Source organism: Drosophila subpulchrella, chromosome X, assembly GCF_014743375.2.
Source record: "Drosophila subpulchrella strain 33 F10 #4 breed RU33 chromosome X, RU_Dsub_v1.1 Primary Assembly, whole genome shotgun sequence".
Taxonomy (NCBI): domain Eukaryota; kingdom Metazoa; phylum Arthropoda; class Insecta; order Diptera; family Drosophilidae; genus Drosophila; species Drosophila subpulchrella.
The window spans coordinates 11,417,379-11,434,938 of NC_050613.1; the positions used below are offsets into that span (position 1 = coordinate 11,417,379).

The 17,560-nt window shown below is 34.9% G+C and overlaps 1 protein-coding gene across 1 annotated transcript; it reads right to left on the bottom strand.

Moving 5' to 3' along the window:
* Positions 1–226: 226 nt before the first annotated feature.
* LOC119556504 (sodium-coupled monocarboxylate transporter 1) lies at positions 227–16,911 on the bottom strand. The gene is made up of 5 exons (XM_037868765.1): positions 16,365–16,911; positions 2,411–2,570; positions 2,282–2,347; positions 987–2,077; positions 227–587 (listed from the first exon to the last, which is right to left on the bottom strand). The coding sequence occupies exons 1-5, from the start codon at positions 16,601–16,603 to the stop codon at positions 338–340; spliced, it is 1,806 nt and encodes a 601-aa protein (XP_037724693.1). The 5' UTR covers positions 16,604–16,911; the 3' UTR covers positions 227–337.
* Positions 16,912–17,560: the final 649 nt, after the last annotated feature.

Below are 17,560 nucleotides of genomic sequence, written 5' to 3' on the forward strand. Positions count from 1 at the left end.
ACCCATATTTTCTTACCCGTAGTTATTTTTTTGTGATGTTCCTTCTATTTGGGCAGCCGGCGCTTTGATTTGTCGGGTCGGGTTATATGTGCCCATCCCCGCCCCTTTCTGCACGCGCCCCTTTTTCGAGTCCTGGGCCATAACTGCGGGCATTTTTCTAATTACAGAGAAAGCAGCGCTGGAAACTGCTTTGAACCCATTTCGCAGAGGACAACAGGAGCCCAAATAATTATGAATTGTGTTTTATTTTAAATATTTGCTAAGCTACCGAAAGGAACATTGCCAGGATGATGCCGGTCAGCCTTCTCCATCTCCACGAACCGCCGCCTTATCCCCTTCACGTTTTCGTCTCCTGTTTGTTGACGGCCTTTTGGCCAGGATCTGGAATCTCTGATCGGCGATGACGACGTCGCTCCAACCAGCGCCTCACGAACGGTGTGAGCAGACGGGTATCCACTCCATCCAAGTCCGATTCCCGGAGCAGGAGACTGGTGACCAGGGCCACTACAATGGTGACCAGGGCTCCGAAGAGTGTGAAATAGAGATACGAGATGCGGTACAGCTGGAAGGGAGCACTCGGGTTGGAACTGCAGAGAAACATACCAAAATATAGCAAAAATATGTATATAGGTGAAAAACACGCGAATTCTACAGCATCACGTTCTATCTATGTTAGAAAATATTAATGAAGAGAAAACTCAGAAAGAGATCGAAAGTATCACGTAAATTCTTTAGAAATATGTGAAAGGCCATATATACGTATTTTAAATGTCATTAGACTATATTCAATTTTTTTTGACTGTATAATAGAGATAGAGTTAAAAATTGATTAAAAAAAGTAACGCGAATTCTTTAGAATTTTGCAAAAGATCTCTTATGCGTACTTGAACATCATTTAATAGTTTTTTAAAATTTTGATGTATAGAAACAGATATATTAGTTATACAGAAATTTGGAAACCCTACTTTAGATTAACCATTGCTCACCTGATGTTACCATCTAATGCCAGACTGGCGAACTCCCGGGGCTCTCCGGCAAACGTGTAATTGCAGCCCATCGTGGAATATGGCTTCCTCTTGTAGACGAGATCCCCGGTGACCAGATCCCGCTGGGCACTCACACACATCCAGGCCATCACAATCAAAGAGCTGAATCCTCCGAGCAGAGCTCCCTTGGAATTAACCCATGGCAACATAACGCCGGCGGTGAAGATTCCCAAAAGTGGTCCATTTGCCACCGATGAAAGGGTGATGGTCAGCTGCAAAACGGCACCCAACTTCTCCACAGCAAAAACCAGAGCCACGAAAATAAAGCCAAATACGACGACCACACTGCGCATGACAAAAGCGGTTTGTCCCTCGCTCAGTGGACTCTTCCTAGAGGTCTTCACGAAATCCTCCAGAACCACGGCAGATAGGGAGTTCAATCCCGTCGATAAAGAAGATAGTGCTGCACTGAAAACTCCGGCTACAAAAACACCAGGTAATCCCGGATAGTCGCCCAAAGTTTCCATCACCAAAAGCGGCAAGAGCTGATCATTCCTCTGGGCCAATTTGGTTTCCAAGGGATCACACTGGGCATAGGTGGCATAGATTAAAAGACCCGTATAGCCACAGATCATCAGGAAGGCCAGAACGCCAGCTATGAAAGTCCATATGGCAATCCGTGCATCTCGAAGCGTTGGCAGCGACAAGTATCTCTGTATCATATTCTGACTGATTGCATTCGACTTGAGCCAATGGGCTACACCGCCCAAAACCAGGGAATAGAACGTATAACGCTCACTCAGATCCCCACTGAAATTGGGTCTCTCCAGTCGAGCCGTCTCCTGGGCCTTTCGCCACACAACTCCGGGTCCTCCGATATCCATGGTTCCCTTGACCAAAACCAGGGCCATCGCCCCAAACATGATCAAAGTCTGGATGACGTCCGTCCAAACCACCGCCTTTAGACCTCCAATGCAGGTATAAAAGATGCAAACCACACAAACAATAGGGGTTACAATATGGATATTTACTCCGGTGGCCTGATTGAAGGCTATAGCCGGCACATAGATCACTATTGGAAGCCAAAGGAGCTGGAAAATAATAAAAGAAGCATGCCATAAATCCGAGTTTAGGAAGAAGTTTACATCAATGTTTAACTAATTTTAATACATTTTGTATTTTGGTAAAAACTAATATGTTTTCTGTTCAAGTAAGTTTAAAGGAACTACTTAGGATGGTATATAAATTGGTTTATTAAGATATTAAAAAATAAAATAAGTCCCAAATGAACTCACCGAGGCCACAATAAACATGACGGATCCAAAAAGCCTCAAACTTCTATTGTATCGCTGTTCCAAATACTAAAAAGAATAAATAAATTCATTTATATATGTCATATAGTGTATATCCTAATGTAAGCCCACCTTATATGTGGATATCAAATTGAGTTCGTGGAAGACTGGCAGGAAGAAGTAATACATGCAAAAGCCCATAAGGACCAAAGATCCCATGATGTACATGTACTGAGCACCATAAAGATAAACCTCCGTGGGAGTTCCCAAAAGCGTAATACCAGATATAAAGCTGGAAAATAAATTGAAAATACAATATATTTGCATTTAGTCATGATTATCATGATATTTATAATTTAAAATCTAGTTTCATAAGATTATGATTGCTTTCAAAGAGAACCCCTATACAATACACACCTAAGTCCCCCATTAAGTGGAATTTCTTCCTGTGTATAATCGCCTTGACCTTCGCCAAAAGTCTCACACCGATCATCCATCATATGTGGGAGATCAAAGTGCGTTTTATACAATTCAATTAGCACCAATGTCGTCGTAATTCTCTGGTGTCCAAGTCATGTTTCGCCATATATTCTTATTGGGTTTGGGGATTTAGAGATCGTGGATCGGGGACTTGGGGAACGGGGAAGTGGATTTGTAGTCGTAGTCGCCAATTGAGCGACGCCAATTTGAATGCCCTGCATATGCGGGTAGCTCGAATTGCCCGCGAACGTGGAAGCCAATTATTAATTATGAAGCATTTTGATTTGGTGCGTTGATAGGAGAGAGCTGTGCAAGTATGCTAAAAATAAGCGACCGACTATAACGAGTCGAAACTGGAGCAAACTGCGACCTACACTATGTCCGCATTTTTTAATGGCTGGTTGGATCCAGAGACGAGCTCTCAAGTCGAGGAACTTTGATTAATTCCATCTTATCTCTGCCCCATAAAGTACTTAACAGTGAGAAGAAAGGGGTTTCCCATCTGGATGATAATATATACTAAGCAAGTGGCTAAATTTGAAAGAAATTGTTTCTAATTCGGTTTAAGTAGCGCTTCAAGTGTGTTATGAATAGCTATCTAAAGTTTTTTTTAGTTTTCTTTAACTTCCTTGATGGATACATTTTTGGGTTAAGGAACTGTGTACTAAGCAGATCTGTTGAATCTATAAATATTTGTTTGGAGGTGTTAAAAAATACATTAAAATATTGTTTACATAATAGGTTAATTTTTTTTTATAGGTATTTTAATACTTTTACAAGAGTAGTAGGGAAACGCGGGTTCTGGGACAATTTGCATATTAATGGCCCCCGCCCCCTTACTAATTAGCATATTAATGACCCCGCCTCTCACTGATTAACATATTAATGACCCCCGCCTCTTCATTAACGTATGCGGGTTCTGGGACAATTAGGATAATCCAATAAATTAAGTGATTTTAATGGACTTTGAACTCATAAAAATGTCACGATCATGTCTATAAAGAGTATACTTAATTGCCCCCAACCCCACACCACCATGTGACAATACTGATCACGTGACCTTTTTGCCTCATTATCAACAATTAATATTCAGCAGGTGTTGCTTTACACGGGAGAAAGGTCGCACACTTTCCCCACATCCCCATGTGACAATATTGATCATGTATTCTTTTCCTCATTATTAGCAATTAATATTCAGCAGGTGTTGCTGTGCACGTGAGAAAGGTCACAAACCCAAAACATCTAAAGATGGTTGCCTTAGAGGAACATGTCCGATCATGTTGGGGAATAACGTTTCCTATGACTGTAAAATTAATTTAGAAATCAAAAGAACCCCAATAAAATGAATCCCACAAGTTAATAATTCTCAGATGTCGAATATTTTCAAACAAATATTTTTGTTTCCGCCCCCAGAAGGTTTAACTGGTAAATTCTCTAAGATTCTCTCCTTTCCACAAACGGGTCATAAACATATCAAAAAAGGGATTCAAGCAAGAGCTACCCGAACATGCGCACCTGTCTATTACCTGACCGGAATAAAAGGGACACATGCACAAGTCTGAAGGCGCACGCCCATTGACAAAATCATGAGCCTCACGCCAACGACCTCACGGCTAAGTGCGAGCTCTAATACGTTCCCATAATAGGGGTTGAAGTCACGACCGCGCAACAACTCACAAGTAGCCGACATATCTCAGTCAAGGAAATATTTTCCATTCTCCGTACCTGTAATTTTAACTCGAAATAAAATGTCAGAAGTTTATTTTGTACCATAAAAATACATTTATTCATTTACATTTATTTATTTTGGTATTGCGAACATTTTTTTTTTTTTTTTTATACATAGAAATTTATTTTCTGCTATGATTCCGGCGATTTGCATAGAAGAAGCAGGCGCACGTTTCCGACGTCATTTCTGGATTATAAAATGTAAAGTGTTCACCATAATTCGTAGTTTTGAGGTCATGACCACCTCGATTCATGAACATAGTTTTTGTGTTTAGAAGGTATTGAAAATGCTGACCAATTATCTCTCCTTTAAATTGTTCAATAAATTGGTCAATTTCCTCATGAAACTTAATTTGATTAATTTTGTTTTCTTGCACATCCTTACACATCTAGTCTCAACTTTAAAATAATGTATAAAAATTATTTTATTGTTTTGAAGCTACTTTTAAAAAATGTCAAAATAATGTATGCATTGTTTAGAGCACAAACCCCGCCCTTAAGGTGTGTTTCACAATAGGGAAACCGGTTTCCTTTAAACCTGTTTAATGACGGACAGCCCATTTCCTCGACATTAATGAGCTGACGACTCCCAAAAAACGTCTGTAGAAATCGTTTCTTTTCCACACCTTTACAAATAATTTGTTTTCCGCTTGTAATTGTCCTTAGATACTTTCGAGTTTGTGGAAAACTATTTTCTCCATCGTTCCAAAAAATTTTGTGATGTGTATTGGTTAACCAAATTGCAGTCTTTCGAGATTTTGTATTTAGCAAAGTAAAATCATATGGTGGTTCTATTAAAAAACTATTATTCAAGTTTGGATCTTTTTCGAATACAATTCCAATTTCCTTTAGAATAAAATTATTATTATTATCAAAGAAACCTTGAACATCAATCGAAACAGTATCATTCAACATTTTTCTAATGTTAAACAACTCGTTGTACTAGTCCGTTTAGTGGGTTATATTCAACTAAACGGTCTTGTATGAGGAGACAATAATCTTGGGTATTTTCATGACTTGGTGTCTTTAGTTCTATTGAAATTCTCACATCAATAGGACCAATTTTACTGATTCATTTTGATATGAAAGATCAACCACAATAATAGGGGTCTTCAATTTAAATTCATTTGGGGTCAAAAATGGTTGTGATTCACGATTAACTAGATTGAAATCTTGTATACATTTCATATAGGTGAGCATACTAATTCTTACTAAAATCAACATTCAGATTATCACATGGATATGACTCAGAATTTAAGTGAACTTTCAAGTTTGATAAGTTATTTGTGATAAGTTCTCCATTTAGTGTAAATCCAATTATGGCAAATCTTGGTTTTTTGCGGTTAGCCGACAATTTCACATTCCAGCTGTGTTGACTTCCATACCCCAATTTTGCGTTAACATATGAATCCCAACTCCGGAATGCGATTGGTAGGTTTACACCACTTTTAATAATATCGTACATCTTAATTTTTTGCAAAATCGCTCAGAGTTACATGGGGAATTTTCCAGATTTTATTCGTAATTTCCAACTTAAAAGTTTGTTCATTTCTGGTTTGCTCAAACACATCACCAAGATTCTTAGTTAGCATCAACACTAGTTCATGCTTGCAATTTAACAAAACTTTTTTATAATCCTCAGTCAATCCCAACAAATTTTTTAACGGTACAGAAAAATTTTAATTGGGGATCCCGTAGAAATTTCGTCTCCACTGCTCCATCCAGAATTTAATAGGTATTGACTTTGAAGATTATCCAGAGATATACAATTTTTAGGGTAGTAGCCATACCGACATAGACTTGACACGTTGGACTCGTTGTATTTAGTTGTTACCTAGCAGTATTTTGATGGTTACTTTCTTTTTAGTCTTGCTTTTGGATGGTTACTTTTTGTATAGTACCTGTACAGTACTTGATTTTGGATGGTTACTATCTGTATAGTATCTGTAAAGTACTTGGTTTTAGATGATAACTAAATGTTAACAAGTATTATGACTCGCTATAGTCTCTTGTTAAGAACTATCAAAGTACACAAGTTAAAGTTTCTAAGATGTGTTAGCCAAACACACTTGCAGTGAACTATCATTACCTGACCGTCATCAAAGTCACATGCCCAAGACCCAAGGACATTGAATAAAATACTTCCCCTTCTTAATTTTAATTTTTTTATTTTTTAATTTTTTAATTACAGTCAGATACAAAATTTGTAGGATTATTCAATATTTCTTTATATATTTTATTATTGTAAACATATTTCATTAAATTCATAATTAATTATATTTTATGTATATTTGTATATAATTAATTTTCTTACTTCAGCCCTCTGTAAGAAACATGTCGCTTATTAATCTTCGTTCCAAGCGTAGATTTTCGCTTGGTTCCCATAGATAGATGTAAAATAGTTCTCACAATGTAATCTTTCTCAGATGCTGAATTATTTTTAAAGCATTCATTTGTTCCATCCCATAATAATATTGTAACATATTTCGAAGGCATCATTAGCTAGCATAGGAGCGCCTATCAATTTAATTTTTGATTGAAGTTTATGATAGAGGTGTTGGGACCTGGTAATATCGGTTTTTGTTGTCAACTATTTTTCTAGTTCTAGTTTTCTAATTCTATTCTATTTGTATACTTTTTGTATGAGTAAGGCATCATTGTCTAAGATTCTGAATAAGTTTAATAAACTCTTTAATTACAATACTGATTAGCTGGTTACTATATATTTAGTAGATGTATACAAGTTGTTTAGTATCTGGTTTGATATGTTTAATAGATGTATACAAGTTGTTTACTAGATGTATACAAGTTGTTTACTAGATGTTTAGTATCTGGCTACTATATATTTAGTAGATGTATACAAGTTGTTTAGTATCTGGTTACTATATGTTTAATAGATGTATACAAGTTGTTTACTAGATGTATACAAGTTGTTTACTAGATGTTTAGTATCTGGCTACTATATATTTAGTAGATGTATACAAGTTGTTTAGTATCTGGTTACTATATATTTAATAGATGTATACAAGTTGTTTTAGATGTATACAAGTTGTTTACTAGCTATTTAGTATCTGGTTACTATATATTTAGTAGATGTATACAAGTTGTTTAGTATCTGGTTTGATATGTTTAATAGATGTATACAAGTTGTTTACTAGATGTATACAAGTTGTTTACTAGATGTATACAAGTTGTTTACTAGATGTTTAGTATCTGGCTACTATATATTTAGTAGATGTATACAAGTTGTTTAGTATCTGGTTACTATATATTTAGTAGATGTATACAAGTTGTTTAGTATCTGGTTTCTATATGTTTAATAGATGTATACAAGTTGTTTACTAGATGTATACAAGTTGTTTACTAGCTATTTAGTATCTGGTTACTATATATTTAGTAGATGTATACAAGTTGTTTAGTTCTGGTTACAATATATTTAGTAGATGTATGCAAGTTGTTTAGTATCTATGTTTAGTAGATGTATATAAGTTGGTTACTAGATGTATACAAGTTGTTTACTAGCTGTTTAGTATCTGGTTTCTATATGATTAGTAGATGTATACAAGGTGTTTAATAGATGTATACAAGTTGCTTACTAACTGTTTAGTAACTGGTTTATATATCTTTAATATCTGTTTACTTTAGCTGGTTACTAGTTGTTATTAACGTCTACGAGCTTTTATAGTCTTTTGTTAAGAATGATCAAAAATTCTTGATCACTAGACGACTTTCGATGTGAAGTAAAAACTTACACTCTGATTTTCAGTGTGTTTGCTATGTACGTAAGAAAGAATGCAAAGCCAAAATAGCTCAAGATTGATATATAAATCTTAGAGGAATATGTCCGATTATGTTGGGGGAAGATGTATCCTGTGATTGTAAAACTAATTAAGATATAACTTGTTCACAAGTTGTCTAAAAGCTGTGTAGAAGCTGCTTTGATAAACAATTTTGATTCATAATTACAGATATTAAGAATATATAATAATATCATCCACTTTAACTAGTATATTGTTAAAATAAAACATTTCCATTTTTCATATTCTTTCATCTTATGTAGGTATAATAAATGTAATCTTAACTACGATAGCTAGCCTTACATCCCATAACTATAGTTATTAGCTACAATAAAATGTCTAGAAAGAACAAAATATATGAATGTCCAAAAACCATTTAAAACTAACTATAATTGGGAAAGTAATTGAAATCGCTCCGGCGTAATACAGTAAAAAACAAAAAACACTGTGATTATCCCATTTTCTATCACCATAACAAATATGTATACCCACACCTAAATGACCAATTATATCCTTTGTCCAAAAATGTCTGTGACTTTCACTTATAAATTTGTCACCGATAATTTAAATCCCATTAAGCAAACCACCCATTGCTAACCGTACCATAACCCCAGAGTCAAGTTGGTTACCTACAATAAACATAGGTGGTGGTGTAAAGGATTGCTAAAATGCCTCGACGCAGGCGCAAATGTCATAAAAAATGATCATAAAAATATAATTAGGAAAGTATTTTTTATTTGCGAACCATTTATAACTGTTACCAACAACACAAATAGTTATGTTACAAAGGATTTGCTTCAATGCCTCGACGCAGGCGCAAAGGTCAAGGTATTGGAAAAAAATTCATGGAATATTATCCCTTCATAAAAGAGGTCATAAAATATATAATTAGGAAAGTATTTTTTATTTGCGAACAATTTATAAATGTTACCAACAACACAAATAGTTGTTACAAAGGATTGCTAAAATACCTTGATGCAGGCGCAAAGGTCAAGGTATTGGAAAAAAATTCATGGAATATTATCCCTTCATAAAAGAGGTCATAAAATATATAATTAGGAAAGTATTTTTTATTTGCGAACAATTTATAAATGTTACCAACAACACAAATAGTTGTTACAAAGGATTGCTAAAATACCTTGATGCAGGCGCAAAGGTCAAGGTAATGGAAAAATTCATGGAATATTATCCCTTGACCAAAAACGAAAGTTTCTTCTATTTGGATAATAAAAAAATATATATTAATTCAATACTTTGATTTTTCCATCAAAATGCTTGATAAATCTAGTTGTTTGATATTCTCTAACTAATTGAGTAATATGTTTTCATGTGCCTATTTAATTTACCAAAAACAGTATTAGTCTTCTCTCATAAAATCCCTCTAATTCCCCACCGGTGAAATATATGTTCCTCATATTTAATAATGATGGTTTGTCATAGATGGGTACTTGTAATTCATATTTAAGATACTTACATCCTTCTCTAACTAATATCCTTTTATCCATCATGTAAACAGGTTTAGAATTGTATTGCGTGCTTCAACCCCTAGCCACACCCACCACTGTAACAGATTTCACTTTTCCAATGGCTGCCCCAGCTACCTAAACTGTACATTTCTTTTGATTTTCTCTTTTCCTTTCTAAGCAATGTACACAATTTTTAAACTGGTTCTGACCTCCCTCTTTAATGGCATCCTCTACTTTATTTTCGTTATATTTCTGATCTTTTCCTAACAGTAGGTTGTTAAACTTTTATTATTTTATGGGATTATTGAGCACCCGAAATCCCTGATATTAAGTCATAACATGTAACTAGCAGAATATAGTAAAATACATTAGACTCTAAAAAGACCAGATTTACCTACAATTCAATTTACCATCTACAATCCCTGGAGAAGAGCTTAGTATTTGCAGTTTAATTTTCAAATTTATTGATTTCACAGATTCCCGCTGGTAAATACCAATTTTTAACAAATGGCTGCCAACTCCATACCATTCAGACACTGGTTTACAACCTCATAGAACTGACTCTCAAGGTATCTGTAATGCCCAATATATTTCTGTCTCTTTTCTTCTAATCAATATTAAAAAATTTCATAAACTGGTTTTGGAGTTCATTTTATTCTTAGAATTAAATTATTAAAAATTATTAAGCCAACAGAGATAATAATGATTTTGTGATAGTATCCCGTTAATAATACATACATAATTCTTATTTGTATATTTTCAAATTTTTTTATTTTAGAAAATTATTCATTAATCACATTCAAATAATATTCATAATATATCTTACAATTTTTTAAATTTATCAATAATGTTTCCCAATTATTAATATTAAATGACATTGCATCATATCTATTTTTAAGATTAAATATTAAGAATAAAAATTCTTTTCCACTCCTCCTACTTAATGATGACCATTATAAAATTATAATTATCAACAACTATTATCATTAATAACACGAGGTACTTTAACATTTTTCTTAGAACCGATTGATTGATGAATTGATTTACGTGCAACTTTAATTGCACTCATAATGTCTAATGGTTTTTGTTTTTTTAATGTCTTAGTAGCAACATTAATAACAGTCGAAAGGTTTGTCTTCTTCATTTTATTCTTCAATATCTTTCTCTTTCCTTTCTTTTCCGTTTTATTCAATCCCATACCAAATTTTTTCTTGGCTTTCATTATATTTGTAACAAAGTATGCTGCTGCTTTTTCACCAAGACTGCTATCGGGTGCCTTGACACGCGACCAGGCTTTGTCAATTAATATGGAGTCTGCCCTATGTCGTTCACTCAATGCCTTGTTTTGAGAATATGCAATATCGTGCTCTTTGCAAGCTTCATCCAATGGGTTTATTCCTTGATCACCACGTTCCAACCGTTTCTGTAACTTTGTACCCGGTCCACAAAAATTATATCCCGGAATATGGGCTTCAAACGGTAATGTATTGATTAGCTTATCGACAAGACCACCACCGTGTTTACAATTAAAAATACGACTGATGCGATTATAAAAACGTTTCCCCATTTTATTGATGTTTAATCATCAAAGATTTCTCATTGAATGAGGTACATTAGATTAAGAGATGCGTTTAATAAGTCAAAAACAAAAAATTTTAGTTAGAAATATTAACGATGAAAACGAGAAAAATCTACCGCCACGACATAGTGCTCTCTTACCGAACACAATAAGGGCTCTAATTGTTGGGCCTTCGAATTGTGGTAAAACTAATATTATGTTAAGTCTAATAGAGAGTCCTAATGGATTAAAATTCGAAAATGTTTATATATTTTCAAAAAGTTTATATCAACCTAAATATGAGTACTTGGAGAAATTAATCAAACCGATTAAAGGAATGGGATATCATACATTCTCCCATAATGAGGGTGTACTAGACCCCAGTGAAGCTAAAAATAATTCCATTATGATATTCGATGACGTAGCTTGTGAAAAACAAGATAACATAAGATCTTATTTTTGTATGGGTCGACATAAAAATATCGACTCTTTTTATTTATGTCAAACGTATAGTCATATACCTAAACATCTGATTCGTGACAATGCCAACTTTATTATAATGTTTAAACAAGATGATTTAAATATGCGGCATATATATCGGGACCATGCTAACACTGATATGAATTATGAAACATTTGTGAAAATTTGTCAAAAATGTTGGAAGGACAAGCACGGATTCCTATTAATTAGCAAGGATAACGAAATGGATAACGGAAGATACAGAAAAGGATTTGATCAATTTATTATGATTTAAGGAGTAATTTCAATATAAAGCTTGGTTAGATACTTACAATGCCACAGTTTATCAAGAGATTTCAATATGTCTAGATCACTTGCATTATCCTTGAATGGAAATAGTTCCATTATAAATACAAACTTTTTTCCACCTATCGAATTGAATGGTCGATATGAGTGTGCTCTTATCGATTTTAATATGTATAATTCGATTCCAAATATTGATGAAAAAAATAACCTCTTCCACATCGGTGACAAGGTTATTACAATTCCAACTGGATCATATGAATTGAATGATATCACCGATTTCATTTACAATAAACTAAAAGACTATAACCTGGAAAATACATTTAAAATTCAAAGTAATAATAATACACTTCAAGTTGAAATAACTACCATGCGAGAGTCAGTTTATTTTAATAAGGAAAGATCGGTTGGACAGCTGTTTGGTTTCCATCAAAAAGTACTAGAACCACATCCTACAAAAACCTATCGATCAGATCAGACCGTGAACATATTAAAAATTAATACAATTCGTTTGGAATGTAATATAATCAGCGGTTCATATGTAGATAATACACCGAATCATACATTACATGAGTTTGGCATTAATGTTCCGCCTGGGTATAAAATGACAGTGACACCACATAACCTAATTTATTTACCAATCAACTGTGACGAAATAAGCACACTATCTATACGCATAGTTGATCAAAACGGTGATTTGGTGAATTTACGTGGTGAAAACGTTTCGATTCGCATGCACATTCGGTTAATAGAATGATTATTTATAATAAAAGACTTAGCTTAAGTCCTCAGCCAAGCATTACTAATTGTAAAGCTATAGAAAGAGGATCAACAGTAAAAAGAAGCTCACTTACTTTGAAAAATAAAGTATTTTTAAAGTCGTTAGGCTTGAAGCTTCGAGTATAATATAAAAGGTGGAAAGGAAAACAATGAACGAAATTTTAAATGTTCGAGAAAAGGTTTACTCAGATGAGAGTATTTCGAAGAAAGAGTTTCATACTTATTCATCGTATAATCAAACATTTAAACCAAACGATGAAATTCGAATTACTATTCAAAATCAAGACTTGTACGTGCTTCCTCACGAAAGTTACCTTAATTTTCAAGGAATTATTAGAAAAGATTCACCGAATGGACCTACAACTGATAATGTTACCACTTTTTTTAAAAATAATTGTATGGCTTACTTTTTGGATGAAATTAAGTACGAAATAAATGGATGTGAGATTGATAAAACACGATTTGTCGGTATGACTACAACCCTAAAAAATTATATTTCTCTGGATAATCTTCAAAGTCAAAATCTATTAAATTCCGGATGGAGCAGTGGAGACGAAATTTCTACGGGACCTCACTTTAACTTTTCTGTACCATTAAAAAATTTGTTGGGATTTGCTGAGGATTATAAAAAAGTTTTGTTAAATTGTAAACACGAACTAGTGTTGATGCTAACTAAGAATCTTGGTGATGTGTTTGAACAAACCAGAAATGAACAAACTTTTAAGTTGGAAATGACGAATATAACCTGGAAAATTCCCCATGTAACTCCAAGCGATTTTGCAAAAATTAAGATGTACGATATTATTAAAAGTGGTGTAAACCTACCAATCGCATTCCGGAGTTGGGATTCATATGTTAACCCCAAATTGGGGTATGGAAGTCAACACAGCTGGAATGTGAAATTGTCGGCTAACCGCGAAAAACCAAGATTTGCCATAATTGGATTTACACTAAATGGAGAACTTATCACAAATAACTTATCAAACTTGAAAGTTCACTTGAATTCTGAGTCATATCCATATGATAATCTGAATGTTGATTTTAGTAAGAATCAGTATGCACACCTATATGAAATGTATACAAGATTTCAATCTAGTTACTATAATCGTGAATCACAACCATTTTTGACCCCAAATGAATTTAAATTGAAGGCCCCTATTATTGTGGTTGATCTTTCATATCAAAACGAATCAGTGAAAACTGGTCCTATTGATGTGAGAATTTCAATAGAACTGAAGACACCAAGTCATGAAAATACCCAAGCTTACTGTCTCCTCATACATGACCGTTTAGTTGAATATAACCCATTAAACGGACTAGTACAACGAGTTGTTTAACATTAGAAAAATGTTGAAAGATAGTGTTTCGATTGATGTTCAAGGTTTCTTTGATAATAATAATAATTTTATTCTAAAGGAAATTGGAATTGTATTCGAAAAAGATCCAAACTTGAATAATAGTTTTTTAATAGAACCACCATATGATTTTACTTTGCTAAATAAAAAATCTCGAAAGACTGCAATTTGGTTAACCAATAAACATCACAAAATTTTTTGGAACGATGGAGAAAATAATTTTTCACAAACTCGAAAGTATCTAAGGACAATTACAAGCGGAAAACAAATTATTTGTAAAGGTGTGGAAAAGAAACGATTTCTAGAGAAGTTTTTTGGGAGTCGTCAGCTCATTAATATCGAGGAAATGGGCTGTCCGTCATTAAACAGGTTTAAAGGAAACCGGTTTCCCTATTGTGAAACACACCTTAAGGGCGGGGTTTGTGCTCTTAACAATGCATACATTATTTTGACATTTTTTAAAAGTAGCTCCAAAACAATAAAATAATTTTTATACATCATTTTAAAGTTGAGACTAGATGTGTAAAGACCTACAAGAAAATAGAATTAACAAAATGAAATTTCATGAGGAAATTGACCAATTTATTGAAGAATTCAAAGGACAGATAATTGGTCAGCATTTTCAATATCTTCTAAACACAAAAACTATGTTCATGAATCGAGGTGGACATGATCTCAAAACTACGAATTATGGTGAACACTTTACATTTTGTAATCCAGAAATGACATCGGAAACGTGCGCCTGCTTCTTCTATGCAAATCGCCGGAATCAAAGCAGAAAATTAATTTCTATGTATAACAAAAATGTTCACAATACCAAAATAAATGAATAAATGTATTATTATGCTACAAAATAAACTTCTGACTTTTTATTTCGAGTTAAAATTACAGGTACGGAGAATGGAAAATATTTCATTGACTGAGATATGTCGGCTACTTGTGAGTTGTTGCGCGGTCGTGATTTCAACCCCTATTATGGGAACGTATTAGAGCTAGAAGTCAGCCATGAGGTCGTTGGCGTGAGGCCCATGATCTTGTCAATGAGCGTGCGCCTTCAGGCTTGTGCATGTGTCCCTTTTATTGCGCCTGTCAATGAGCGTGCGCCTTCAGGCTTGGGCATGTGCCCCTTTTATTGCGGTCAGGTAATGGACAGGTGCGCATGTTCGGGTAGCTCTTGCTTGAATCCCTTTTATGACATGTTTATGACCCATTTGTGGAAAGGAGAGAATCTTAGAGAATTTACCAGTTAAACGTTCTGGGGCGGAAACAAAAATGTGTGTTTGAAAATTTTTCACATCTGAGAATCATTAACTTGTGAGATTTATTTTATTGGGGTTCTTTTGATTTCTAAATTAAATTTACAATCATAGAAAATATTATTCCTCAACATGATCGGACATGTTCCTCTAAGATAACCATCTTTGAATACTTTGGGTGTGCGACCTTTCACACGTGCACAGCAACACCTGTGATAATGAGGCAAAAGGGTACGTGATCACACCTTTCCCCAACATGATCGGATATGTTCCTCTAAGATAACAACCTTTGGATACTATGGTTGTGCGACCTTTCTCACGTGCACCTTTCTCACCTGACTATTAATTGCACATAATGAGGGGAAGGATACATGATCAATATTGTCACATTGGGGATTTTGGGGCGATGGGGGCAATTAAGTATACTCTTTATAGACATGATCGTGACATTTTTATGAGTTCAAAATCCATTAAAATCACTTAATTTATTGGATTATGCTAATTGTCCCAGAACCCGCATAGGTTAATGAGGGGGAGGGGGGGCTTGGGGCCATTAATATGCTAATTGTCCCAGAACCCGCGTTTCCCTACTACTTACAAGGTTTACAAGTTCTAAGAGTTTATAAAAAAGGGAAAATGGTTTTTGTGTTAAAAGAGCCTTTATTTAAAAAAATATAAAATGTGGTTAGACTGTTAAACCTTCTATTTCTGGGTTGCCAGAATTTGATTTTGTTAAATCCAGCAAATTTAAGCCATTACTGCCCAAAAGTGTGCTATGCTAGCATAATATATTCTAAATAGTTTTTCAATTTGGCATCCCAGTTTTTTCTTGCTTTACAAAATAATTGCTAATCACGTCATAATTATTAAGATATTACTTTTATTTTTCAAAGCTTTTTCTCACCTTGATATCAGTGACATGGTGATGGGGAAGATCTTCATCTGCCTGCCGCCCACCAAATAGGAGGCAGCACTACTGGCCGCCTCCTCGGAACCATGGGCCTTCTGTTTCCTGGACTCCCTTCGCAGTTGAAGGCAGAAATATATCCCGATTACGGCGCAAATGGCCAACATAAGGCAGAAGACCAGATAGTCCAGCCATCCGAAGCTCTGCAGACTAGACCTCAGCTCCTCCACGTGCATTTTACCGGCACTTTTCCGCTTTTCCACTCAACTCACAAGCACCAAACAAAAAAAAATAATTGAGAAAAAAGGAGGAAAGTAAGAAAAGCGCACCGATCGCACCGCTCGGAGGCACGCATCAGAGGTGACTGGTGGGTTTCGGTTCGGATTTCAGATTTCAGATCTCAGATGGAAGTGCAATTGTGCTGTTGCCACACAGCAAAGCCACCACCACCGACTATTATTGTTTTATATTTTTATTAATGATATTATGACACACAGGCACTCGACTGCCGGCTTTCGGCGAGATCGTCGTCACTTTTCGCGTGGCGGCTGCGATGGCGACTAAAACTTTTGCCTGGACCTGGAGCAACACAGCTGACTGGCCAGCCAACCAGCTGATTTAAAAAAAGAAATACAAATAAGCAACACCCATTGTCCCCACCGCGAAAGACCCACCAGTCCCACAACCACCCACTCGGCTAATTGAGTCGGTGGTTGTGTAGCAAATTGAGTCGCCAGCGGGGCACTTAAGCCAACGCGATGTCTTTGCCTTGCGGAACTCACAGATCGAGGGATTCTGAGAGCAAATTGGTTACACATAAACAATAGATTTAAAAAAATAATAATAAATGTCATTTGAATAGTCCCTATGATCAGCACTTTTGTGTTCATAATTAGAAAAATCGTTGAAATGTCTAAGGAAATATAAAAAATAATATATCATTCAAAGGAAATGTCTATAAAAGATCCTTAAGAATTTCTGAGATGCATTTTAAATGTATCTTTCCTTTCCCTGTGGTGTATTTGCCATTCTTAGGATTGTCTGATATTTCTTCAGACTCTCCAGATATTTTTTTACATTTCCCATATATTCAAACGATTTTTTTTTATGTGTAGGAGGAATGGGGTGCGACTGTGTAAATTAACTTGATTAGATTTAGCTGGCAATTTGTGACCGCCCCTCCTGCGTCGCAC

Bases quoted from the DNA above. Each gene is read 5' to 3' on its own strand.
- LOC119556504 (XM_037868765.1), bottom strand. From the start codon at position 16,603: ATGCACGTGGAGGAGCTGAGGTCTAGTCTGCAGAGCTTCGGATGGCTG. The intron at 2,348-2,410 runs GTGGGCTTACAT...TATTCTTTTTAG, and splicing joins ATTTGATATCCACATATAAG to TATTTGGAACAGCGATACAA. The intron at 2,078-2,281 runs GTGAGTTCATTT...ATTATTTTCCAG, and splicing joins TCATGTTTATTGTGGCCTCG to CTCCTTTGGCTTCCAATAGT.